The sequence below is a fragment of the Garra rufa genome, chromosome 3, assembly GCF_049309525.1.
Source record: "Garra rufa chromosome 3, GarRuf1.0, whole genome shotgun sequence".
NCBI classification, from domain to species: domain Eukaryota; kingdom Metazoa; phylum Chordata; class Actinopteri; order Cypriniformes; family Cyprinidae; genus Garra; species Garra rufa.
The window spans coordinates 52,023,889-52,051,602 of NC_133363.1; the positions used below are offsets into that span (position 1 = coordinate 52,023,889).

At 36.5% G+C, this 27,714-nt stretch overlaps 2 protein-coding genes across 2 annotated transcripts; one reads left to right on the plus strand and one right to left on the minus strand.

Moving 5' to 3' along the window:
• Positions 1-725: 725 nt before the first annotated feature.
• On the plus strand, positions 726-7,575 carry LOC141332186 (mitochondrial inner membrane protein OXA1L-like). The gene is made up of 10 exons (XM_073837294.1): positions 726-836; positions 2,470-2,604; positions 2,744-3,041; positions 3,582-3,725; positions 4,322-4,407; positions 4,529-4,693; positions 5,939-6,043; positions 6,160-6,322; positions 7,013-7,093; positions 7,307-7,575. Exons 1-10 carry the CDS (start codon positions 726-728, stop codon positions 7,426-7,428), a joined length of 1,410 nt encoding a protein of 469 aa, XP_073693395.1. The 3' UTR covers positions 7,429-7,575.
• A 902-nt stretch (positions 7,576-8,477) lies between these two features.
• On the minus strand, positions 8,478-25,899 carry LOC141332187 (Y+L amino acid transporter 2-like). The gene is made up of 10 exons (XM_073837296.1): positions 25,773-25,899; positions 22,883-23,505; positions 13,732-13,857; positions 13,488-13,632; positions 12,957-13,080; positions 11,668-11,771; positions 11,427-11,523; positions 11,101-11,250; positions 9,366-9,549; positions 8,478-9,282 (listed from the first exon to the last, which is right to left on the minus strand). The coding sequence occupies exons 2-10, from the start codon at positions 23,376-23,378 to the stop codon at positions 9,203-9,205; spliced, it is 1,506 nt and encodes a 501-aa protein (XP_073693397.1). The 5' UTR covers positions 23,379-23,505; positions 25,773-25,899; the 3' UTR covers positions 8,478-9,202.
• Positions 25,900-27,714: the final 1,815 nt, after the last annotated feature.

Genomic DNA, 27,714 nt, shown 5'->3' on the forward strand with positions numbered 1-27,714 from the left:
GCATTCGATGACCACAGGGCAATGTAACTAATGACAAAGAGATTTAAGCCACTTAAAAACTTTATGAAGTACATACATGAAACAAATTCTGAAATCACTTTTTTCAGTTTCTATTAAAATGCTGATTCATTTGATTGATAGGAATAGGTGGTCAACTCACCAAAGTCCACTCTTTCATTTGATGGCCTTACTTCAGAATAATCTGATTTCCCAGTATGTTGTTTGTGGATATCTGAATTAAAAGCAACAATACATATCTTTATTTTGTATTTTCTTTCCTCCTTTAAAAGTTAGTGATGAGCAGTTTCACTTTCGGTTTTTGCTGTTGTTGTTGTTGTTTTTAAATTCAGTGATTTTATTTAATCAAGTTGTTTGTTTTTATCATCATGTATAAGACATTAGAAAACTTCTAAATGGGAAAAAATGAATAAAAGTCAATACTCAAGTGCTGGAAGACCCCTGCTATCGCGGCGTCTTCTTCCAAATCTTCATTCCAGTTATCCTCTTCCGTCATTTTTACGTTTAAAATGACTTAACTAATATCTTTACCTATGCTAAACTACAGATAAGACGAGATCCCCCGAAGTACCCTAATGAGGTGCTCAGCAAGCCAGCATACTGACATCAAGGAAGCTTTTAATCAGTATGATTTTACTTGTACAGGGGCGGAGCGAAAATGCATTGTCCCTTTACGCTTACCGTACAATGTGTATGCCCAGTTCAAGATGGCTGCGCTCAGGGGCAGAGTGGTCACAGAATGTCTTACAACATGTATTTTTCGCCAAACAAGCACAGCGAGCATTTCCACTCTTCCTATTGTTATGACAAGGAATAAGGTTAGTGGCATGTTCGTCTTTTTGAATTTCCTCCCGAAGATACACGAAAACGTAGTACTTGACATGACATGACTTTGACAGAAGCTAAATAGCATAGCTGAGGTTGTGCAGATTAGAGCCGGTGTCTAAATTCCATTTTCAAAACACTTCACCTCCAAGTTAAGTAACATTAGGTTTAATTTCAACATAAATACGTATTTAATTGATCTGTTTGTGGATTTGTCGTTGAATGGCAATGTTGCCTCGTAGCAAGTTGTCATGATCTGGGTGGCTTGGTGGGATCAATAAATACATTTCACACTTTGTGCATTTTGAAGCTTCTGCAGTCACATAATGAATTGTAGAAAATCTATGCTAACACGCAATTTTGTTAATAGTTTACACTACCATTCAAACGTTTTCGAACAGTAAGGTTTTTAATGTTTTTCTAACAGGTCTTCTGCTCACCCTTAAAGTGACTTTGATTTAATCTAAAGTACAGCAAAAACAGTGCAAATCTGAAATATTTTTACTTTAAAACAACAGTTTTATACTTGAATATATTTTAAAATGTATCAAATTTCTTTCATGAAAATGATCTTTCAGAAACCGTTCTAATATTCTAATTTGCTGCTCAAAAAAATTCCTATTATGTTGAAAACAGCTGAGTAGAATTTTATTTTCAGGTTTATTTGAAGAATGGGAAATTTAGAAGAACAGCACTTATCTGAAATAGAAATCTTTTGTAACATTATAAATGTCTTCATCACTTTTGATAAATTTAAAGCATCCTTGCTAAATAAAAGTATTAATTTCTATAATTTCTTTCCCCCCAAAATATTATACTGACTCCAAGCTTTTTAATGGAATAATGTGTGAAATTACAAAAGCTTTTTACTTCAGGTAAATGCTGATCTTTGGATCTGTATATTCAGCAAAAATCCTAAAAATATATATAATCAACTGTTTTAAATGTTGATAATATTAATGATAATTAAACATGTTTCTTGAACAGCAAATCAGCATATAAGAATGATTTCTGAAGGATCATGTGACACTGAAGACTGCAGTAATGATGCTGAAAATGTAGCTTTGATCACAGGAATAAATTACATTTTAAAATATATTCACATAGAAAGCAGTTAGTTTAAATAGTAAAAACAATTCAAAGTTATACTGTTTTTGCTGTACTTTGGATCAAATACATGCAGGCTTGGTGAGCAGAAGAGACTTAAAAAAAACATTAAAATTTTATCTTACTGTTCAAAAACTTTTGACTGGTAGTGTATTATATTTAATTATAGTCAAATTTCTGATAATATTATTTTATGTGGTGGGCTTTTGAATATTGTGTTAGACAGTAGGTGACCTTTAAGTCAAAAAGGTTGAGAAATCAATCTTTTTTTTTTTTTTTTTTTTTTACATATTTTATTTTTTGCATATCCTCTCCACCTGACTATTACATTTTTTCACTCTTCCTTCAAATTGCTTTGATGCTGTTCATTTGAATGTTGCTTTGATAATATAGTCTACTAAAGGGATACACTTAAATATCCCAAACACCCTATTGTTTGTAGTTCATTGTATTCCAAAAAGGTCTGTTTTTTGTTAGTGCAGTCTGACTTTTTTTTTTTTTTTTTTTATCCTGTTGCAGTCGTTTGTACCGAGGTCACATCTTCACACTGGCAGAGGAAGTAGGGGTCTTCCAGTTAGGGCACTTCTTGGGTGTCCCAATCATGGCAAGTTCCTGCTGGTCAGTGCTGTGCCGGTCAGACACAACAGCTCACAGGTGGGTTGCTTTTATTACAATGGCAGAGCATTTCTACTACTTCATCTATTCTTTTCCATGAATCTCAATTGGATTAAACAGGTCTCTGAAAATCTTTTTGTGAATTGATTTCTATAATGTAATTTTGCTTATTTTACAGACAACAGAAACTGTGCAGAGTATTTCAACTCCAGTTGAACCTGTAGATGCTGCAGTATCTGTCCCGGTCTCCATTCCAAGTCTTTCTGCTGACCCCGCCCCCGCAGTCATACCACCAATCACAGAGCAGGTGGCTGAGGCTCCTCTCACTGCATTGGATGTTCTGCAGGAGGTTGGAGCTGAAGCCAGTCTAGCAGAGCTTGGCCTGGGCAGCCACACGCCTGTGGGCCTGATCCAGAATATGCTGGAGTTTATGCATGTTAGCATTGGGTTGCCATGGTGGGGGGCCATTGTTGCAGGTAAAAATGTGTTTATAATGAGTGTAATTTATTGAACCGATGGCTTTTAAATCAAAACAGCATTTAGTCTCGAGCATCTTTGTTAATTGATGAATTTGGCAGTTTTAAAGCAAAACAAACCACTTAGTTTTCAGAGATGACAAAAAACTGAGAAAGACAAATCTGCATTATTAAATATAATGTTTTATTCTATTTGTATAGGTCTTTGTAGAATAATTGTAACCATGGACCACAAAACCAGTTTTAAGTAGCACAGATATATTTGTAACAACAGCCAAATATACATTGTATGGGTCAAAATTTTTGATTTTTCTTTTATGCCAAAAATCATTAGGATATAAAAATCATGTTCCATGAAGAGACCATAAATGTCAAAACTCAATTTTTAATAATATGCATTGCTAAGAAATTCACTTACATGTGCTATTTAATAAAAAAAAATTGGTGTGAAATTTATATTCTCTCCTTTTTGTGTAATTTATTGATTTATTAAGTTATTTATTTTTAATTTACCATAACCATTCGGTCTGTTTTTCTCAGGCACCATTATTGCTCGGTGTGCTGTGTTCCCTGTCATTGTAAAGGGACAGAGGGAAGCAGCCAAACTGAACAACGTCATGCCAGAAATGACCAAGCTCACCAACCGCATGAACGAGGCCAAGCAGAGTGGTAACAAATTTGATTGTAAGTGTCTCATTTTCATCGTATACTATTTTTCCTTCTCTTTTTATGTTGTATTTTCAGAATGTATAAATCATTTGTGACCCTGGACCACAAAAGCAGCAAGTAGCATGGTTATATTGGTAGCAATAGCCACAGATAACATCGTATGGGTCAAAATTATTGATTTTTCTTTTATCCCAAAAATCATCAGGATATTAAGTAAAGATCATGTTCCGTGAAGATATTTTGTAAATTTCCTACCATAAATATATCAAAACTTAATTTTTGACTAGTAATATGCATTGTTAAGAACTTTAAAGGCAAACTTCTCAATATTATGATTTTTTTTTTTTTTTTTTTGACACAATCAGAATTCAGATTTTTAAATAGTTGTGTCTCTGCAAAAATTTTGTTATATCCTAACAAATACTTCAATGGAAAGCTTATTTATTCATCTTTCAGATTTCAGTCAAAAATTACCTTTATGACTTGTTTTGGTTTGTCCTCTGATCTCTCATTCTAGTTTTTCAACTTTCTGGTTTCAACTTTTTAGTAGGGGAAACTGTTTTTTTTTTTTTAATCATTTTTATTAAAATTAATTAATTTTCTTTCTCCAGTTTCAAAAGCATACACTGACTTGATGATGTTTCAGAAGAAACATGATGTCAACCCTTTGCGTGGGTTCCTAGTGCCCTTGGTACAGGTCAGTGACCTTTAATGCATTTATTATTTTGAAATATTTTTTGTTGTTAAGATCGATTAACCGAGCTAGTTGGTTGCTGTTTAGTAATCGTTACATAACTTTTCATCACCTTCCTTTTTAGGCTCCGATCTTCGTCTCTTTCTTCATTGCCTTGCGTAAGATGGCATATCTCCCTGTACCAAGTTTGCAGACTGGCGGCCTCTGGTGGTTCACAGACCTAACCGCAGCTGATCCATTTTACATTCTCCCCCTTGCCGTGACTGGCACTATGTTTGCCATCCTAGAGGTAATTATGTAAGGAATAGTCAATGGAAATTGTGAAAAATTTACTATTTACTAACTGTTATGTCATTCTAAAACCATTTGAGTTACATTATGTAATGGAACATATGCTTTAAAGAGGTTGAAGAAGCTCTTTTCCATTTAAGGAAAGCATATTGTGACAGATTTTTTAAAGGGAGCCCTGGGTTTTATGACATGTATGGCCTAATATACATACATCATGTCTCTTACTGAAATATGTAGTAGAAAATCCATGAAAGATTTAAGTTATTTAAAAAATCCACATCATTTACATATTTTGGACTATGGGGGGGCATCATTAGGACGTGAAATGGTTACTACTACTCCCTCTACCAGTTGCTATTTTTACAGCAACACAATTTAGAAAACACAACTCTGAAAATAAGATACTGATATGACGACCACAGCTACTGAAAGAGCTTACAGGTGGCAATGGATGTAAAGTGTAGGCTAAAACCAAATGTTGTACCATCGATTTTCCCCAAAAGGAGTCTAAATGCCCTGCATATTAGGGAAAACCGTGCTGAAAAACGCCTTCGGTGGCTGCGGTGTCATAAGTGTCGGCATGTTTACATTGTGCCAGGATGGCATCTAGCGTTTCTTGTCTCTGCCATTTGTAAGCTCTTTCAGTAGCTGTGGTCTACTAAAGCCTCAAAGACATCAGGGCTGAAGTGGACAGAACAAAGACGCAGGTTTTAATCTTCTACAGACATCTTCCCATTATTTACTCTTCTTATCGCTAACAAAAGCAGTGCAGACTTACATCGCTTCTCTTGTTGCCCTTCGACCGAAAATTAAAACCAAAAGCCGCACAATGTGGCATTGTATCAGTTTTTTATTTTCCGAGTTGTTTTGCAGTAAAAATAGCAACATGTAGTGGCAGTAGCTCATGGAGTGCAGTCTTTTTAGGTCATTGAAATAATGGCACCCCCCACAGTCCAAAATATGTATAAAACAATGTGGATTTAGTCTTTTATGGGTTTTCTGCTACATATTTCAGTAAGAGACATCATTTATGTTATATTAAGCCATATAAGTCTTGATATCCGGGGGTCCCTTTAAACACAAATTACCATATATCTACTTTATAAATTATCCAATATTTAGATTTTGGTCTGTATCTCACACAAAGTTGTGTGGACCATATAATTTTTTTTTTCTGGAGCTTGACAGAATTTTTGCAAATCGTAACAATTTAAAATGTTTAAATTTAAAATTGTTTTTACAGTTGGGAGCTGAATCTGGTGTGGACAACCCCAATCTGAAGGCCATGAAGACTGTCTTCAGGATCATGCCCTTTGTGATCCTCCCTATGACCATTAGCTTCCCCACGGTTAGTCTCTAACACTCCCTTTTTATGTTTTTTGAACTGTATTTGTTATGGGATCCGTCTTCTCTTGTCATACTGTAATGGTTTTCATAGTGTCATTTGATCTGTGTGTTTTGCAGGCGGTGTTCACCTACTGGATGACCTCTAACCTCTTCTCACTGGGCCAGGTGGCCCTGCTGAGGCACCCGCTCGTGAGACAGAAGTTACGCATCCCGGAGCGCATCACACACCCACCTTCAGCGCTACCTCCCCAAGAAGGTTTGATAAAAAGCATCAAGAAAGGTAAAAGATTTTTCCGGTTTATATTCTGTATCAGTGCTATTTTAGTTTTAGATTTTATACTGCATAGTATAATAGTAGTAATACTTTGAAATTTGGATTTTTTTTTTTACTTTTATTTTTATACTCTGATTTCATTGTAATTTTAGTTCAAGTTTTAGTGATTTTTATGTGCACTGTGTGCATTTTTAAATATTTCTGTATAGGTTTTTTTCAGTTTTAGTTATTTTAGTACTTCAATTTAAATTGATTTTAGATTTCTAATTTTTAGGGCTTGGTTTTGACACATTTTACGATTTGATTCTGATTCACAAGCTTGCAATTATTGAACTAATCGATTCTTGGGATTTAGGAATCAATATAATTTTGTAAAAATGAGAATCTAATAAAATCGAGAAATCAGTATTTTTTTTACTCAGCCCTGCTAATTTTCATTTAAGTTTTTTTTTTTTAGTAACTGAAAATGATGTTTAATACAGTAGCCAACATTTGAAGTGGAGTTGTCCTAAAACTAAAACAATACCCTTTCTTATCTTAGACAACTTTTTTGATTCATTTCAAATGTTGACTAATATAGTTGTAGTTGTAGTTAACAATAACAATGCTGTTTTGTAACTGACTCATTTCTCTTTGTCTTACTCTTTTGCTTGTTTTATACTTCCTATATAATCTTTTTGTATCTCTTCCCCTCAGGATGGAAGAATGCCCAGTTGGCTCAGCAGCTTGAGGAGAGAGAAAGAAGAATTAAAGGACACCTGGATATGGCAGCCAAAGGTGAGAGTTTATTTTCTATAGCCATTTCAAAACCTAGTGAACTACCTGTGTCTGTCTGCATTTATTTGATTAAAAAAGCATTAATGTAACTTTTTATTATTTCAATAGATTTTAAAATGTAATTTATTCCTGTAATGGCAAAAATGAATTTTCAGCATTTTTTTGTTTTGTTTTGCTATTCACAATTCATTTATCTCTGTTTTTTTTTTAAAGGTCCTCTGAGGCAGACTTTTACCCATAACCCCCTTCAGCAGTCAGCAGCACCAATGTCAACAGGAAAACCAAGTCATTCGAAGCAAGACAAGAAGAGGCCCTGGGAGGAGACGATTGGTTAGGACCCGGATGGAGAATTGTTATGGCTTTGTACATATGTATTGAGATGGACTAAGGGATGGGTGGTAAAATTAAGACTAAATGAGTGTTTAATGGAAAAGGTGATGTGCTGTGTGTTCTTGCCATTAAAGAGCAATCTTATTGCCTTACCTCTCTCTCCATTCATTTACATGCATACATGCACACAAATGAATCTCTCGAGTAGTTTTCATCCAAAACACTTAAAAACAATGGCTGACTAAATGTCAAAAGTTTACATACACTTCTTAATACAGGTGTTACCTGAATGATCCACAGCTATGTGATAGTTGTTCATGAGTCCCTTGTTTGTCCTAAACAGTTAAACTGCTTGCTTCAGAAAAATCCTTCAGGTCCTACATATTCTGTGGTTTTTCAGCATTTTTGTGTATTTGAACCCTTTCCAACAATGACTATGATTTTGAGATCCATCTTTACACACGGAGGACAACTGAGGGACTCATATGCATGTAAATATCTTCTGCAGCTTCTGAAGGGGAGTACTAAAGGAAAAAATACATTTAGGCAAAATAAGAAAAATGTGCACATTTTCATTCTGTTCAAAAGCTTACACCCCCAGCTCCTTCTGAAGCATTAGTGAGTGCTTGAACCTTCTGTAATAGTTGCATATGAGTCCACAGTTGTCCTCAGTGTAAAAAGTTGGATCTCAAAATCATACAGTGATTGTTAGAAAGAGTTCAAATACACAAAAATGCTAAAAAAAAAAAAAAAAGAAAGAATTTGTGGGACCTGAAGGATTTTTTTGAAGAAAAGCAGGGAGTTTAACTGTTCAGGACAAACAAGGGACTCATGAACAACTATCACAACAAAAGAAAAAAAAGCTGTGGGTCATTTATATAACAACACAGTATTAAAAATCGAGTGTATGTAAACTTTTAAATGGGGTAATTTTTATAAATTCTATTATTATTTTCTCTTGTGGACTATATGCAAACATCTTTTATGTAAGATATCTTGTTCAAGTCAGTACTAAATAAAAAGTAACATGCATTTTGTATGATCCCTCTTATATTAAAATAATTAACATTTTGCAGATTCTGCAACTATATGAACTTTTGACTTCACCTGTACTGTACTGTATACGTGTCCCTTCATGATTAACATACACAGGTTTTGCATCATTTGTCCTTTATTTAGTTTATTTTTTGTTGTATTCAACCAGTTATTTATCACAAATCCAAAATAACACTGCCTTTGCCATTTCAGTCTTTAGAAAAGAATAGAAAACATGGAAAATACTGCTTTCAGTATTTATATACACGCCTGTAAAGATAAAGATGTTGTATTGGCAATTCCTTTCTGTAACACACAAGGTGTTTAATTAGACTTTCAGTGTACACACATCTAAAATGTATGTTCAATTAATATGCAAGATTTAGGTTTATAGTTGTTTCGAAACAAATGTCTCTAAATAATTCCTGTTATCAGTGCTATAATTTCATCATTTTACCAAGTCTCCCAACAACCTCCAAGTCCAAAGGTAGTTTCTTCGTAGAGAAGGTTTACTGTTCCCCATCAAACCAGCACTGAACTGATCAAAACGCAGCATAAATATCTCTAATAAATATAAAGGATTTGCTTTGACTTAAAGGGAGTTTTTGCATGAAATCTGATCGATCTAAAATGATATCTGTGTAAACCAGTGTAAAACGAGTTTAATCACATCAGCAGCTTGTGTATTGCATGTCCAGTTGTGAGTCCAGAGGTTTATGAGTCCAGTTTTCAGTGCATCATCTTCTACTCTGTCTTTTCATCCTCTCTGTCCATCTCGGTAAGAACACAGTAGCACACCTTCTGAATGAGTAAACCAAAAGATGCTGGAAATGAAAACAGACATATCCATATCAGTATCAGGAGCAATATGAACTCTGTAAATCTAAATCACTGTTAGGAGTCTTACCAATAAACTTCCTGAGCCACATAGGCCTGCGTGTGGCAGGTAGATGGCAGCACAGGAAGTAGACGGGCACTCCTGATAAAGCGATGGCAATGCCGATTAATGAGTTGATGGTGTCGCTATATAAAGGCACCACCACAAGAAATACTGTGCAGAGGCAGAATATAATTGGGAAGAACAGGCTGAGCTGGAAGAAAAAGGAAAGGTATAATGAATGATAGACTATTCAGTAAGCCTGCTTGAGTTAACTTTTGTTAGTAGTTCGTCTCACACAAAGCATATCGTATTTCGGCGCTCATTTGTGATATATTTGTAAGACATAAATCCATAATAGTTATGAGTAATGACATTCGGCTACCTATGGTTTGTCTATGTACCGTACGAAAGCGATTTAAGGAACGCGTTTCCTCAGGTAAACGTGACTTCCATTCGCAAATGTATGTTTACATTTCTGACTTCAAGCTACATGATAATTGCTAACTTTTGATAATTGCTTCTGACCAAATCTATAATGTATTACTATATTAATGGTATATAATATAATAATATTATGATATATAATATATTGATGCAATTTTTGATGACAACAACAGCAGGATACCAGATATTTATATTTCACAACTATGACTTCCCTGGTGAAAAAAAACAGCTAAAACCAGCCTAGGCTGGTATTAGCCGGGTTTTTTTTCCAGCACAATGGCAATTTCATATCTCACAATGTGTACTTTATATAATATAGTGTGACTTTTTACAGTTGAGGTCAAAAGTTTACATACTCCTTGCAGAATCTGCAAAATGTTAATTATTTTACCAAAATAAGAGAGATCATACAAAATACAAGTATTTTTTTTATTTAATACTGACCTGAATAAGATATTTTACATAAAAGACATTTACATGTAGTGTAGTCTGCAAGAGAAAATAATAGTTGAATTTCTAAAAATGGCCCTGTTCATCCTGAATGATCCACAGATGTGTTTTTTTTAGTCATAGTTGTTCATGAATTGTCTTGAACAGTCAAATTGCTCACTGTTCTTCAGAAAAATCTTTCAGCATTTGTGTGTATTTGAACCCTTTCCAACAATGACTGTATGATTTTGAGATCCATCTTTTCACATGGCGGACAACTGAGGGAATCATATGCAACTACTACAGAAGGTTCAAATGCTCACTGATACATCAGAAAGAAACATGACGCATTGGGAGCTGGGGGGGGGGGGGTGAAAACTTTTTGAATTTAAAGATCAGGGTAAATTTTAGTTATTTTGTCTTCTGGCAAACATGTAAATATCTTCTATAGCTTCTAATAGCAGTACTAAATGAAAAAATATGATATTTAGGCAAAATAAGAAAAATATACATACATATATAGAATCTTCGTTCTGTTCAAAAGTTTACACCCCTGGCTCTTAAAGCATTGTGTTTCCTTCTGAAGCATGTTGGAAAGGGTTCAAATACACAAAAATGCTGAAAAACCACGAGTTTGAGGGACCTAAAGGATTTTTCTGAAGAACAGCAGGCAGTTTAACTGTTCAGGACAAACAAGGGACTCATGAACAACTATCACTAAACAAAACAAAACAGCTGTGGATCATTCAAGTAACAACACAGTATTAAAAATCAAGTGTATGTAAACTTTTGAACAGGGTCATTTTTATAAATTTGTGGACTACTAATATGTAAGTGTCTTTTATGTAAAATAACATAATACATGGGAGATGTTGGTTTGTGTGGTTACCTTTAGTGGTCGTGGTCTGTCTGGTTGTTTCCATCGCAGGTACATCTGTCCCAGGATAGACAGACCCACGAAGAACCAGTAGCTGAAGCTGTAGTAGTTGATCAGTCTAAAGACATCCTCCACACACAGGTACACAAGAGCCATGGCACCCTATCACACAACAAGACATCTCAGAATAGCTACACTTAGATTTATAGACACGAATGATGACTTTAAAGACATAAAGGTCAGGTGAATCAGGTGAAAACACACAATTGAAACAAAACACAAGTACATGTAATACAGCATATGATGACACAAATGAAGATGTTGAGATGGGAACTGACATTGAAGAGTAGGGCAGGGATGGGGGTAAAGCGGCTGACGTGAATCATGCACAGGTAGTCTGGCAGGTGGCCCTCTCTGGAGCCCACGAAGAACAGTCTGAGTGGAGATATGAGAATGAGAAATTGGAAAATGAGCTAAGAATGAAACATAGAATGAAAATGGTGCCTGAGAGGGAACAATGTGGTGAATTAGATGGCAGAAATGACACTGGTTATGGTACATGTTTTAGACGCTACTCACCTTGATGCAGCCACTATGGATGCGTTTAATCCTCCAAAGCAAGAGAAGGCAACAGCGACTGGTATTGTCCAATTAAAATACCCAAATACCTGGTCTGCAAATGTCTGTGAATTAAACATTTTTTTTTATTATTAATTATTAATTAATTAGCCAAGAAACTTGTACCTGCTTTTCTTTTCTTTTTTTAATGTACACTACTCTTCAGAAGTTTACTTTGAGTATTATTATTTTTTTATTTAACACTTTTATTCAGCAAGGATGCATTAAATTGATCAAAAGTGACTGTAATGGCATTTATAATATTGTTGGATTATCTTGACCAGGCCTTTCTTTCTTCAGTCGAAAAGAAATTAAGGTTTTTGAGGAAAACATACCAGGAATTTTCTCCATATAGTGGACTTCAGTGGGAGCCAACGGGTTGAAGGTCCAAATTGCAGTTTCAGTGCAGCTTCAAAGTGCTCCACACAATCTCAGCAGAGGAATAAGGGTCTTATCTAGTGAAACATCTGCCATTTTCTAAAAATAAGGGTCTTATCTAGTGAAATCGGTAATTTTCTGAAAAAATATATATAAATGTATGTACTTTTTAACCACAAATGTTCTGCTGTGCACATGAGCATCTTCACACATCACGTAATTACATTGAAAAAGTCACACGATTAGTTCTTTGGCTGTGTACTTTGGTTCAAAAACGTAGATTAGGGCGAAAAACTCCATCTCACTTTCTTCTCCAACTTAATAATCGTCAGACATCATTGTTTGACTTTCTTTGCATGTTCACTTTGTAAACACTGGGTCGGTGCAAGACGAGCATTTGTGGTTGAAAAGTATATACATTTTAATTATTTTTTTTTTTTAGAAAATGACAATTGTTTCACTTGACAAAACCCTTATTGCTTGACTGGGATCGTGTAGAGCCCTTTGAAGCTGCAATTTGGACCTTTAACTGTTGGCTTCCATTGAAGTCCACAATATGGAGAAAAATCCTGGAATGTTTTCCTCAAAAACCTTATTTTCTTTTCTACTGAAGAAAGACAGACATTGCTTTTTTTATTCTGGAAGTGAACTAAACCTTTAAGAAATGATTGTAATATTTTGCTTAATATTTTTGTGGAAACCATAATATTTTTCAGTCTTCTTTTGTGAATAGAAAGAAATTTTTGTATAATATTACACATGCATTTACTGTCACTTTTGATCAATTTAATGCGTCCTTGCTAAATAACCTATTACAAAAACTTTTAAAAATCTTACCAACCCTTAACTTTTTAACAGTAGGGTATACTCACCACAGCCACGGCGTCACTGTCCAGAATGGCAGGAATAGGCAGGATTGTATAGTAAGCCAAATTGGTAAGAATGTAGATTACTGTGACAATGGGCATGGAGATAGCAATGGCCAGCGGGAGATTTCTACAAAACAAGATGACCACCAGAGGGAAGCAGAATGCATTATCACACATACAATACCTGGCCTGCAATTAGGTCTACAACTCTCAAAGCTCCTAGAGCAACAGTTTCCCTAATGCTGACAAATGTGTTTCACATGTACACAGATGTTTTTTACTTCTACCCAGAGGCCCAAATGGAGAAGTGTTTGGATAGTTTGTGGGTAGGAAGGTTGAAGGGGAGCTCTAGTCACATGACGGACCTGAGCAGCCCACAAAATGGCATGTGATCCAATCACGTGCTTGCTGTGTCCATTAAGTAAATCGAGTAACAATAAGGCCTTTAAATAGATAGATAGATAGATAGATAGATAGATAGATAGATAGATAGATAGATAGATAGATAGATAGATAGATAGATAGATAGATCACCTCTCAGGATTTTTGATCTCCTCAGTGACAAAGTTGAGTGTGTCCCATCCAGAGTAGGAGAAGAGAGCAGAATATAACGCCAGTGCCACAGCACCTGGATCCTGAGATGAACCTGTGAACAACCCTTCAAAATTCTGTGTGTAACCTAGGCCACAAACACACATAAACAAGCATAATCAGATTATATGATATATACAGATATAAGTTAAAAACAGGTGTAAAACAGTCTCCAGTATAGCTTTACCCTGGAATATCTTGACTAGTCCAGTGATGATGACAGCGATGAGGGCGATGACCTTCGCGTAGGTGAAAAAGTCCTGAACGCGTGTTCCATACTTTACATAGGCACAGTTCACAAAGGTCAGCAAGCCTAAGGACAAACACAGGTGAAGAACAAACACTTTATTAATATTTTGTGACTTGCATATCTAGGGTGGATATCTATTCGGCTTCAAAAAGACAGCCCGGCCAAAAATGTCTTCATTTATCTACCTCATGTCATTCCAATGAATTTATGTGACCCTGGACCACAAAACCAGTTATTAGGGTAATTTTTGTTAAAATGGAGATTCATACATCATCTGAAAGCTGAATAAACAAGCTTTCCATTGATGTATGGTATGTTGAAAAACTGGAATCTGAGGGTGCAAAAAAATCGAAATATCGAGAAAATTGTCTTTAAAGTTGTCCAAATGAAGTTCTTCGCAATGCACATTACTAATTAAAAATTTAGTTTTTATATATTTACAGTATGAAATTTACAAACTATCTTCATGCTTAATATCCTAATGATTTTTGGTATAAAAGAAAAATCGATCATTTTGACCCATACAATTGCTACAAATATACCCGTTCTACTTAAGACTGGTTTTGTGCTCCAGGGTCACATATTTTGAAGAATTACCAGTTTTGATCTCTATTGACTTCCATGGAATTCAGTGCCAACCAAAATGGTTTAGTTACCAACATTCTTGTTCCACAGAAGACAGCAAGTCATACAAGTTTGAAATGGTGAGTAAATTATAACAGAATGTTAATTTTTGGGTGGGCTATCTCTTTAAGGATCCACATGGGTGTTCTTGCGAGTCTAGTCACAACATCACAGCAATACCATGAAATGCATACGGTCTTCCCCTGTTTTCCAAGAGGATCAATGATCTTCAGGGGTCAGTTTGTTCTGACCCTGGAATGTCTTGATTTGTGTGAGAGGTTTGGACAAAGGGAGTGTGTGTGTGATCATGTGTGTGTCTTTTGTAAGGTAGTCTTCCTGGCTTGAGGAAGCAGAGCTGCTGACTCTAGCACTCCTGCTGGTTGTTTTGCAAGGAACGAAATAGCTTAGGGCAGCACTAAAGTTTGCGTGTGCGAGCAGGGCATTTTTTCTGTCGTACACAAAATCCAGCTGTAAGCACCTGTGCTTTGATACTGCATTCCAGGAAGGTGCATTCAAACAGTTTGGAACAAATATGTATTGCTTTGTATTGCAAACATTAATATTTGTATTTGTGCATTCGTACAGGAAAATAAAAAAATCTGTGGAAAGTGAACTGAAATTGAGAATCAGAGTGGGCAGTTTGCATTTAGTAGCCTTGACACCAAATGAGGAAGTTACCATGTGTCACATGACTTACTAACTCTTACAAGATACAGTCACTGTCTGACCCATTACCAGTTGGAAAACACCACATTTCTAAAAAAAAAAAGTTTACTAGTCTTGCTCTGACTTCATCTTATCTGTTATGGCTGCTATCAATGTTGCCTCAAGTTCATAAACTGCTCGCACACCCGTTTCTAATCTAGAGTCTCTCTGCTTAAGGAGGGCAGATAGTACACAGCCAGATATGGGTCTCATTCCTGTATGCTTATGTCATCTTTTAAAATGATAAAAATGCTATTGTAAAATTAACATCATTGACTTTCACTATATTAACAATATCTACGACATGAGTAAGTGATTATGTGTTTTTGTGGAATATGAATATATGTTATAATGTGATGTTATTTTGTTTCGGATAGGCTTGATGATTAAATGTAAATATTAATGCTTAAAGGGACCATTAATCCCAAATGAACATTCTTTTATCATTTACTCACTCTCATATCATTACAAATCCAAACCTGTTTGGATCTTCTTTGGAAGATAAAATATTTTTTTTTTCCAATAGGCATCAATGGTTACAAGAACTGTTTAACTACCAACACTTTTAAAAGTATCATCTTTTGTGTTCCACAGAATAAAGTAAGTCATACAGATTTGGAATGACATGCCTGGTACATGACAGAATTTTTCTTTGAAATAGGACAAGTACAAATAATATTAACATTGTGAATATTAATGTCCCTTAAGTAAGGAATAATTGAAAAATACCTTTACACCTCTGGTGTGCATTATTTTCTAAGAATTCAACGGACTGAAGCCAATTATTCTTCTTATACTACAGATACCACACCTCAAGACATCAATCAGATGGCTATTGTGAATAGGATTTTTAAGCAGCTCATCCAACGCCTTCGTTGCTAATTCCAAAACATCATTTTAGAGCTAGTCTCAAGTCTCAAGTCTCAAGTCTTATTTATTTATATAGCCCTTTCTACTACAATGTAGACCAAAGGACTGTACATCTAAAAAAAGAAAAAAAGAAACACACAAGCCACATACCATACAATGACAGAATCAAGAATTAAAAGCCACAGAGTACAGATACGTTTTCACGTGAATTTTAAAAACATCAACTGATGGTGCAAGTCTAATATCAGGGGGAAGCGCATTCCACAGTCTAGGGCCAATGACAGAAAAAGCTCTATCCCCTTTTGTTTTTAGACGAGTTCTTGGAACAAAGAGCAGTAAACAATTAGATGACCTTTGTGATCTACCAGAGTTCATAAGCACCAAGTCCGTGATATATCCCGGGGCCATATCATGAACAGCTTTATAAACAAACAACAACACCTTATACTGAATTCGATATCTCACAGGAAGCCAGTGGAGCCGTTCCAAAACAGGTGTAATATGCTCCCTTTTCTTAGTACCAGTAAGGAGCCTCGCAGCAGCATTTGAACCAGCTGCAGTTTTGAGATTAGAGATTGACTTATTCCTACATAAAGCGCATTGCAGTAATCCAAGCGTGAAGAAATTAATGCATGAATCACTATTTCTAGATCAGGAACAGACAAAAAGGATTCCTTTTCGCGATAGTCATTAGTGACGATGCTTGAGCCATTGATAGCAGACTAATGCAGTTAATAACAAAGTTTAGACAGACGGAAAGAGAGAGAGATTAAGCTTGTGAATTACCTCTCAAAAGTGATCAGCAGCGTCTCTACTAATAGTGAAACTTTTAAGTTCATTTTCTTCAAGACCATGCCGTTGTTACCTCGGCTTGTGAGAAATGTCATGTAGTTTTTGAGTTGTTAATCGTCAGAGCAGCGTTAACAACATTAGCGCGTATGCTAACATGTGTGCACGCGTCTGTGAGGGAGAGAGAATGGGAAAAACAGAGTATGTGCTTTCCGTACATAATAAAACGTCATTTTGTGGCAAAAACATGGAAATAATCTGTCGTTTTTATCCTAGTGTTTACTGCATAGCAGCTGATCCCACCTACCCAATGCAAAGCTTCTTCAGCCTGTTGCCATCAGGGAGGAGACTGCGGAGTCTCCAGGCCAGGACCAGCAGACTGAAGGACAGCTTCACCCATCAGGCTGTCAGGAAGCTCAACTCTCTCCCGGCTCTGCCCCCACTCCCCTCTTCTGCCCCACAACTTTCTGAACTCTAACACACACACACACACACACACACACACACACAGACACTGACCTGCACCAGTCACTTTGTGCAGCATTGGTCTGCCAACTACCTCACACTATTCATAGACAGTAACAAGACTGCTCTGACACTTTTACACTTTACAAGCTCTGTTGCACTACATTGTTTACATTGTTTACGTGGTTTGCACTCTCTACCATGTGCCCTTACTTGTATATTGTGTTTTTAATTTTATATATTATGTTTATTTGTATTTATTCATATTTTTTTAAATTCTACCTTTGTATTTAATGTTACTGTTTGTATTTAATGTTACTTGTATGCACCATGGGTCTGAGAGTAACGCAATTTCAATTCTCTGTATGTCCTGTACATGTGGCAGAATTGACAATAAAGTTGACTTTGACTTTGACTTTGACTGTATTTATTTGTTTGGCCAGTATCATTGTGGGTTTTGTTTTGTAGGCTGTAAGGCCCTTTGAAAAAAGTGAATCCAAGTGATATAGACATGTAATGTGGTCAAGAGCTGGCTGAAACTATGATCACTGTACGTTTTCCTGAAAATAACAAGCAGTCCTCACTGCAGAGCTAATGCACATCACAGAACGTTCGTCAGCGGTCAGCCAATCAGATTTAAGCATTCAATGGGCCCGTAGTACAAAACAAAGATAATCAGAAGAAAGTATACATTGTATTTGTGAGAAAAGACAGAGATAGAAAGTGTATCTTTAGCATGAGACTGCTATCGTTATCAATCTGGATGTGCTTTTGGCTCCATTCCATACTGAGCTATCATTAGCTATTAGTCATAAAGGCAAGACTGTTAATCGGAAGGACTTTAGCTTCTAGTTCTCGGTATTGCTTCTTATCTTTCAATGAAGTGTGCATGTGTGTGTTGCAATCAGATTCACATAATGTAGATTTGTGGATATAATATGTTTACACATTTTATGGAAGCCAAACATTTTTTTTCTTTTTGTCACAAAAGGTTATTTCTTAGGCACAAAATATCTTTATCTATATCTGAGTTTCTCAAATATTGCAATTTTAATGTCTCTTTTGTGACACACCTATTTCAGGTCATGGAGTTGCTATTAATTAGCTGATGACCTAATGAGCTGATGTGAACCCTGAATGCAAGACCAGGGTTGAGAACCACTGATCCAGATTATGCTGTGTGTGTGAAAAAAATCTTAGATTTCAAAATTCTGGAGCATTTCAAGAACTGCCAGTTCAACTGTTATTTCTGTATCAGTTTGCACTTTTTGTGGTGTCGTGCATGTCTGTGCTGAGCGAGACGAATCACGTGAATGTAACCCTCAACATCAGCAGCACTCGTCTGACGCATTCTCTTCTCCTTCCCTTTTCCACTCAACATCAAATACTGACAGGCTTTCGCTATTTCTCATAACGTCATCATTTCTTTTTTCCTCCCCTTACCAAAAAGTACTGTTATGTTACCACAGATTTATTTTACTTTGTTTGTGAGTGTCTTTTGAACTCCGTATATTTCTCATGATGTTTTATACCATTTCATGCACTCTTGCTGTCTGTGGTAAATGTAGCTCTGTTTTTGTGCAGTGTTAAATTGCTACCTGCTACCCACTTCCTGCTGCATGTTTTTCACTCTTCGCTCACTTTCAAAGTGCTACTAACTTCACTAACATTCAGTGAATTGAAAAGCAACTAAACTTAAAATTCAAGAGCTAATTAAACCCCAAAATTTTAATTCTGTCATCATTTACACATCCTCATGTCATTTGAAACACTTTCTTCTTCTTCTGGCCACTTTTTGACAAAAAAGACAAACTGTCAAGCTCCAAACTGGGATAAAAGCACCGGAAGAATATCATAAACACAGTCCACTTGATGAAAATATTTCAGGAACGGACTGAAATATAAGCCATTGCACAGAGGCAAAGCACATTGACATTCAAAGGTTTGGGGTCAGTGAGGTTTTTGAAATGTTTTAAGTCATTTAAGGCCACATTAAAGGGGCTATATGCAACTTTCTGAAATTTAAACTCGCGACTGGCACCTGTGGCCAAAAAACGGAACTGCTCTTTCTTTCTGCTCGCTCTTGCAGCGCACGCTCCGCTGCTAAGAAGTCAACATTATGTTTACAGAGGTAAGAACAGTCAAGTACATATATTGTAGGCTAATTGCGGACTAGCGGGGATGGCAAGAGCGATCTGAAACGTTTAACATGAACGCGCTTGACGTCACATCCGCAGACAGCGCACGAAAAATCTGACCCGACAGAAAATAGGAAAAATAGGATACAGGCTTATAGGTGCACCCACTGTGAGCTGACAAGGTGTCAGTATGCTCATCAGGAGATGTTTGAGTCATAAATGGTCAAATAAAAAGGCTATTGTTACGTTTATTTTGGGGAAAAAGTTACATATAGCCCCTTTAAGAAAAAATACAGTAAAAACTGTAATATTGTGAAATATTATAGCAATTTAATATAACTGTTTTTGTTATTATGTATCCTGTGTAATCCTGTGATGGCAAAGCTGAATTTGGATATTTAATGATCAGCATCATTACTCCAGTTTTCAGTGTCACATACTCTAGAAATCATTCTAATATGCTAATATTTGGTGCTCAAGAAACTTTCCATTTACTATCAATGTTAAAAACAGTTGTGCTGCATAATATTTTAGTGGAAACCATGACACATTTTAAAAGATTCTTTTATAACAAGAAAATTCAAAAGAACAGCATTTATGATAAATTTAATGTGTCCCTCTTTCAACATTTTTTTTACTGACCCCAAACTCTTGAACACTAGTGTATAGTGTTAAAAATGTCTCATGTGTTCCACAGAAGCAAAAAATAAATAAATGAATTTAAAATAAATAAATCATAGGGTCTTGAAATGGTAGGTAAATGATTATGGGTGAACTATTCATTTTAACCCTCATTGCTCAAATGTTGTTCTTGAAGACTCGAAGACTTGAAGGTCATTGCACAGAGTCCAAAAATTTTGTATGCTTTTTTTTTTTTTTGTATTGTCATCCTTTCCTATCAAAATGCTTGCTAAGGATGCAAAAACACAGAAAATTTAACCTGATCTGAATTTTTTGATGACGGACAAATCGGAGGCAGTTTTTAAACGTGATTGACACAAAATGAGGTCGCATTTATTTTTTAGCGTGCAAAAATTTCGGACGAGAATTTTGGACTTAGTGCACAAAGACCTTTAAGGTATACAAACCTTTTGAACAGTACAATTTTTAATGTTTGTGAAGAAGTCTTTTCTTCGATTTGAGAATATTTTAAAATGTGAACTATTCCTGTGATTTCAAAAGCTAAATTTTTAGCATTACTCCAGTCACATGATCCTTCAGAAATCATTGTAATTTTTTGCTGTTTAAACAACTAGAATTTTTTCAGGTTTCTTTGATGAATAGAAAGTTCAGAAGAAAAGCATTTATTTGTATCTTTTGTAACATTATAAATTTCTTTATCATCACTTTCAGGAAAAACAATCAATTTAAAGCATCCTTACTAAATAAAAGTATTAATTTCTATCATTTCATCCACCCTGCCCACCAAAAAATGATACTGACTCCAAGCTTTTGAATAGTATAGTGTTTAATGTTAATTAAATAATGTTAAATAATGTCAATGTTAGTTCTTTATTTCAAATAAATGCTGATCTTTGGTAGCCTGGCGAGCCAGACTTACATCAAGATGTTTAGTCTGGAAACTCTCCATAGACGCGGCTTACTCCGAGGGGCGGGATAAACGGTTGTCTCTCAAAATCCCTATGCACGCAATAGGATAGCGCTTCAACCAATGAGAGCAACGAAGAAGGTGACGTAGTCAGTGCAACTGACATCGGCCGGCGGCCGCTTCGAATGTCCCCCTGGTCGCCTTTGCCAAGTTGCATGGCCTTAAGTCCAAATTTTGTAGCCTCCTTTAACTGGTCCTCTATAAGCGCTATCAATGGTGAAACAACAATCACAAGCGGGTTGTGGCTGAGTCCCATGCGTTTTCCCACCAGCGGAGCTAATTGGTATATTAAGCTTTTTCCGTATCCAGTCGGCAAAACTCCAAACACATCTTCCTTTTTTAAAAATGACTTAAGTGCCGTTCTTTGCTCGTTTCTTAAAGAAAAACTTAACTCCAAGTCCTCCAGAGTCGCGGCCAAAGCCGATTCGAAAGACCGCTGTTCGACAGCTGCAGCCGCCATTCTTTGTTTTTCAAGTGGCAGCCGTCGCAACTCTGTCGTCATATGTTAAGCCCGCCCCGCCTACTCTATACGCGTTGTGATTGGCCTGACCCAATTTGGGTTTTTGCAGCTAGAAGGTCTATTGAGTGTCTAGACCCACCTGGCTGCAAAATAATTTTTGCTGCCGCTAGGGTGCGTCTAGATTTCTAGGCTAGATCTTTGGATCTTTCTATCTTAAAGATTCCTAAAAAAGTACTCAACTGTTTTAAATATTGATAATAATAATAATAATAAATGTTTCTTGAACAGCAAATCAGCATATTGGAATGATTTCTGAAGGATCATGTGACACTGAAGACTGGAGTAATGATGCTGAAAATTTAGCCTTAAAGGGACAGTTCACCCAAAAATTAAGCTTACCCCCAGGGCATCCAAGATGTAGGTGACTTTGTTTCCTCAGCAGAACACAAACCAAGATTTTTAACGAAAACCGGTGCAGTCTGCCAGCCAAATAATATGAGTGGATACATTAATGTCCTAAGAGGCAAAACGATCGATTTTTGTGAGAAACTGAACAGTATTTATATCATTTTTTACCTTTGATACACAGCCACGTCCATCTGTCCTGAGCACGAGTTTAGCATCCGGCTCGTGACATGTGAACGCGCTCTGACGTAGTATACGCAAACGCCGGAAGCGATCTGTCGCATATATACAACACTCATTGTTTACATAGAGCACAGAGATTGTGGGTATAGCGGCTATTCAAAATGGTAATTACTTGCGCTTATCCTGTTTGTTCAAACCGATTTAAAGCTAAAAGATTACATTTGCTTGCGCAAACTCATCCGGGACTTTTCACCGATTTCCCCTTACGGCGTTTGCGTATACTACCCCAGAGCGCATACATGTGTAACGATCCGGATGATAAGCTCGTGCTCAGAACAGATGGACTTGGCTGTGTTTCAAAGGTAAAAAATGATATAAATACTGTTCAGTTTCTTGCAAAAACCGATCGTTTCGCGTCTTAGGACATCAATGTATCGTCACGAGCCGCAGGGTGTAATTTGGATTTGTCTGTGCATGTTTTTGTTTACTTTTAAAGGTTTGGTGCCCATCCACGTCCATTATTTGACTGGCTGACTGCACCGGTTTTCGTTAAAAATATTCGTTTGTGTTTTTCTGAGGAAACAAAGTCACCTACATCTTGGATGCCCTGGGGGTAAGCAGATTAACATCAAATTTTCATTTTTGGGTGAACTATCCCTTTAATCACAGGAACAAATTACATTTTAAAATATATTCAAATACAGAACAGTTCTTTTAAATAGTAAAAAAAAATATTTCAGAATTTTACTGTTTTTGCTGTACTTGGGATCAAATAAAGACTTCTTTAAAAACACATTAAAAACTGGTAGTGTACACACACATCCACATGAATCAACTCACATATGCAGGCCGCTGCAAGCAGACGATTGGCCACGTAGGGCGCTATACACGAAGGGAAGATGGGCTGCACCATGTAGTTGGAGAAGGTGATGGCTATCACAGCCTGACTGGTGGGCTCGATGATTAGAAGAGAAGTCCACAGACGGATGAAAGCCAAAAAGCCTCCAAAGGCCTCCAGGATGTAAGCATAACTGGCACCCGACTTGGTGATGGTGGTCCCGAGCTCGGCATAGCATAGCGCCCCGAACACTGAGAAGATCCCACCAACTGTCCAAACTACCAAAGACAACCCGTAGGAGCCACTGTACATCAGTACACCTTTGGGTGAAACGAAGATGCCAGAACCAATCATGTTTCCCACGATGAGGCACACGCCATTGAGCAAAGATATTTCTTTTTTCAGTTTCATGGACTCCTGCGAGCCACTTGCCTTCAGGTTTCCATTCAACACCTCTGAGGAACTGTCCTCCGTGGGTTGGGGGCTGTAGGATGCCATTGTTTTGAAGGGCCAAAGAGTTGGAAGATATGAAAAAGACTGTTTAAATCAGTTCTACAGTCAGGAACAAAAGTCTTAAGAAGGTCTGAAAAATTCCCAGCTAGTTCTTGAGATCTTCAGGTGACATCTGGGAAAACAGAAGAAGAGTGTTCGGTATTTATACACACACATGCACACACATATAATAATCTCCAAAGAAACAGGGCAATCATAAAGAGCTTTCACTCTTGCGTTTCAAAAGTACATATGGCTATTACGGATCCATTAGACGTCATGGCAAATGGCTTTTTAAAGGTGTGTAAACAAAGCCGCACAGAGAAAAAGGTCTACGTGTAAGAAAAACATCCAGCTTGCTCATATTCCTTATGGTGTGAGGCTAGATTGTGTGTCTTAGTCGACGGCTTAATCAATCACCATCCCTGACGTGGACATTGATCCACCTGATCTCTAGTCAACCAAGACCAAGTGGAGGGATTTTTAAAACGTCAAGTCCAATTCAAGTCTCTGGCATTTTATCTCTCACTCTCTCTCTCTCTCTCTCTCTCACTTTTAGTATGGAGACTTCTTAAGGCGTCAGCATGGTGATCTGTCACATGCGCCTCAAGGTTCAATGGACTCAGAAGAGCTACGCTCAAGAGCACAGGCTGTGAAACGTCTTCACATGACGATATGGAAAATATGCACATACAGGGACATGGCTAGTTAATTGACAGCTTGTATAATTAAGCTCAAAGTTGAAAGCCATTGATGCTGACTGTGGCAAACTATACACTGACAATGCATAATTTTGGCATAGGTTAACTAATAAGTCTTGCATGGCATTTTGAAATCTGGAGAGTTAATGGGAATTTTGCACTTGATGGAGCTACAGTTTCAGAATCTGCCAAATGTTAATTATTTAAGCAAAATAAGAGGGATCATGCAAAATGCATGTTATTGTTTATTTAGTATTGACCTGAATAAGATATTTCACATTAAAGATGTTTACATATTTGGGGGCAGCCGTGGCCTAATGGTTAGAGAGTCGGACTTGTAACCCAAAGGTTGCAGGTTTGAGTCTCAGGTCCGGCAGCGATTGTAGGTGGGGGGAGTGATTGTACAGCACTCTCTCCACCCTAAATACCACAACTGAGGTGAGTACAAGGCACTAGGTACAAGGGCGCTGCAGCAATGGCTACCCACTGCTCCGTGTGTGTTTTTACTACTGTGTGTGTGCACTTGGATGGGTTAAATGCAGAGCACAAATTCCTAGTATGGGTCACCATACTTGGCCTCACTTCACCTCCTTTCCTTTTCCTTTCCATATACTTCACAAGCGAAAATAATAGTTGAATTTATAAAAATGACCCTGTTCAAAAGTTTACACCCCCTTGATTCTTAATACTGTTACCCCCCCCCCGACTCTTAATGCATGTTTTTTCCTTCTGAAGCATCAGTGAGCCTTTGAACCTTCTGTAATAGTTGCATATGAGTCCTTCAGTTGTCCTCAGTGTGAAAAGATGGATCTCAAAATCATACAGTCATCGTTGAAAAGGGTTCAAACACAAAAATGCTGGAAACCCAAAGAATTTGTGGGACCTGGAGGATTTTTCTGAAGAACAGTGGTCAGTTTAACTGCTCAGGACAAACAAGGGACTAATGAACAACTATCACTAAATAAAAAAGCACAGCTGTGGATCATTCAGGTAACAACACAGTACTAAGAATTAACATTGTGCAGATTCTAAAAGGGGGGTGTAAACATTTGACCTCAATTGTAGAATTCCGAGTCACCTGCTTGTTTAAATTCTAAATTTTAAAACATAGTTTAGAATTCAAACTTGTTGCAAGCCATTTTAAACCTTTAGAATCATTCCCACCTTTCACACAATGACTCCAGCAGTCGTATAGCTTTGAAGTGCTGTGTAATGGTTGGGAAGGTCTTATCACAAAAGACGAAAGTTGGATTAAGAAAAAACAAAAAGAGATAGAGATGATGATTAAAGAACTGAGCTGAGTGGGTGGACAGTGGGCAATTACTGCACATGATAATTAAACAGCCACACAAATGCAAGATCTTTAGGGACCGGAGAGCAAGGTTCAGGACATGCTGATAAGCGCTTTGAAAAAACAACTATAAAACAAAATCAGTTAAGTTTACAGCCTAAGCCACTATAGCCTTGCTGTGAAGCAGAATAATAAGTGAAATTTATTTTTGTAACTGTAAACTACTTGCAAAGTCTATGAAAAGAAACATGTAAGAGTACAGTAAGCTTTAATCTTGTCCATATAAAACCTCTAAGTATACAATATGCATTTTACAATGATGTCTATGTAATTTAAAGCTTTGTAAAAGAATAATTCTGGCTTTAAATGACGGCAGCATAAGAGCTAAGAGGAATGGTTTTGTATTACCTTTTCCTCCAGGTGCTGAAGTGGCATCAGGCTGCAGCTTGTACTGATGCTTTATCTGCCGTTCATTTTCGTAGACACGATCGAAGACACGGTGTAGTTCATGTTATTTCGCCGTGTGAGATCTCAGTCATATGGTCTGTCACGGCTAGCGCTCGAGTTCCCTTCCTTTCAGGTCGTGAGCACGAGACGTCTGAAGGAGATTGATGAACTTCTGCTCTCAGTCAAATACAGATTGCAAACACACACAGCGAGTAAGGGGAGGAGAAAACAGACAGAGCGCAGCTCTCTAAACTATTGAACCATTATAATACGCGTCTGGGTGAACTTTAAAAACATATGATCGGAACAAAACATGTTTTAGTCGAGACAGGCTGTCTGAATATAAAGCAGTGCTATCGTTCACTAAAATCGCTTTTGGTAAATAGCTAAATTAAAATATGCGATAAAAAAAAACTTAAAAAAACGTAAATGAAAATCAAAAATGTTGCCTTGGCAACTAACTGAAATCAATTTTAAATTGAAGTATTAAAATACGCAAGCACTGAATGAAATTAGTTTAAATTATATTTTTTTTTAAATAGCGTAATTATTATAATATAAAAAGACAAATACATGAAAAAAAAATACTAAAACTTCAAAAGTAGATTCAAAATTCAAAATGAATCCACCTTTTTCTTCACGTAAAAGTGGGCGCGGCCATTTCTAAATGGGACTGATTTCCATCTGCGCCCAGCTAGTTTTAGCTGTACAAAACAGCTAGGTTTGCTGGTTAATATTGCAAATTGGTGTGTCTTACCATATTATTTTAATGCATTTTTTATTAATGAGCACACTTGTTTGTAGCGCAAACAGTTTTACCATTTACTGCGTTGGTTATTCGCGTTTTTTACTATGAACCGGAAATCTCACCCATTTAGCATTGAAGAAAAAGGTGCATACTTTAAATATATATCTACTTAACTTTTTAACGTGGAGGAAGTAAGCCGTTTTCTGTGAATGTGCGAGACTTCCGGTTCAGTAGAGAAATAGCAAGATAAATAACAGTGGTAAAATGATAAAACAGTTGATAGTTAAGATAATTACATTAAAATAATAAGACAAGGCACACCAGTTTGTGGTATCAAGCAGAAAAACAAGCTGTTTTGTACAGCTAAAAATAGCTAGATGCGGATGACACCAGAACCCTCGCCCATAATATTTACAAATGGTGGCACCCACACTTATGGGAAAAAAATAAGGTGGATAGGCTACTATATTCACATTAGATATGTGACCCTGGACCACAAAAACAGTCTTTTTTTTATTTTATTTTTTATTGAGAATAAATAAGCTTTCCACTGATGTATGGTTTGTTAGCATAGGACAATATTTGGTCGAGATACAACTATTTGAAAATCTGGAATCTAAGGGTGGGAAAAAATCTAAATATTGAGAAAATTGCCTTTAAAGTTGTCCAAATGAAGTCCTTAGGAATGCATATTACTAATCAAAAATTAAGTTTTGATATATTTACAGTAGGATATTTAAAAAATATCTTCATGATCTTAATATCCTAATGATTTTTGGCATAAAAGAAAAATCAATAATTTTGAGCCATACAATGTGTTGTTGGTTATTACTACAAATATACCTGGGCTACTTACGCCGGTTTTGTGGTCCAGGGTCACATATAGAGGAATTGCACTGGCGTAAAATCTAGAGTAGACATCTAGAGTCATCTACATGTGTAGAGACATCTACATGAATGGAAATAAATAAATAAAAGAAAAAAAATGTAGGATTGAGTTGCATTTTAGGCATTCTGAATGATGTTTTTTTTCCCCACATACTATATACCATACTCAAAATGATTGCTTGCACCTTTGGATTATTTACAGTACACACCTGTGTATGTGTCGACATCGTGTGGTCAAAATAGGATGTTACACCACATCTGTTTATC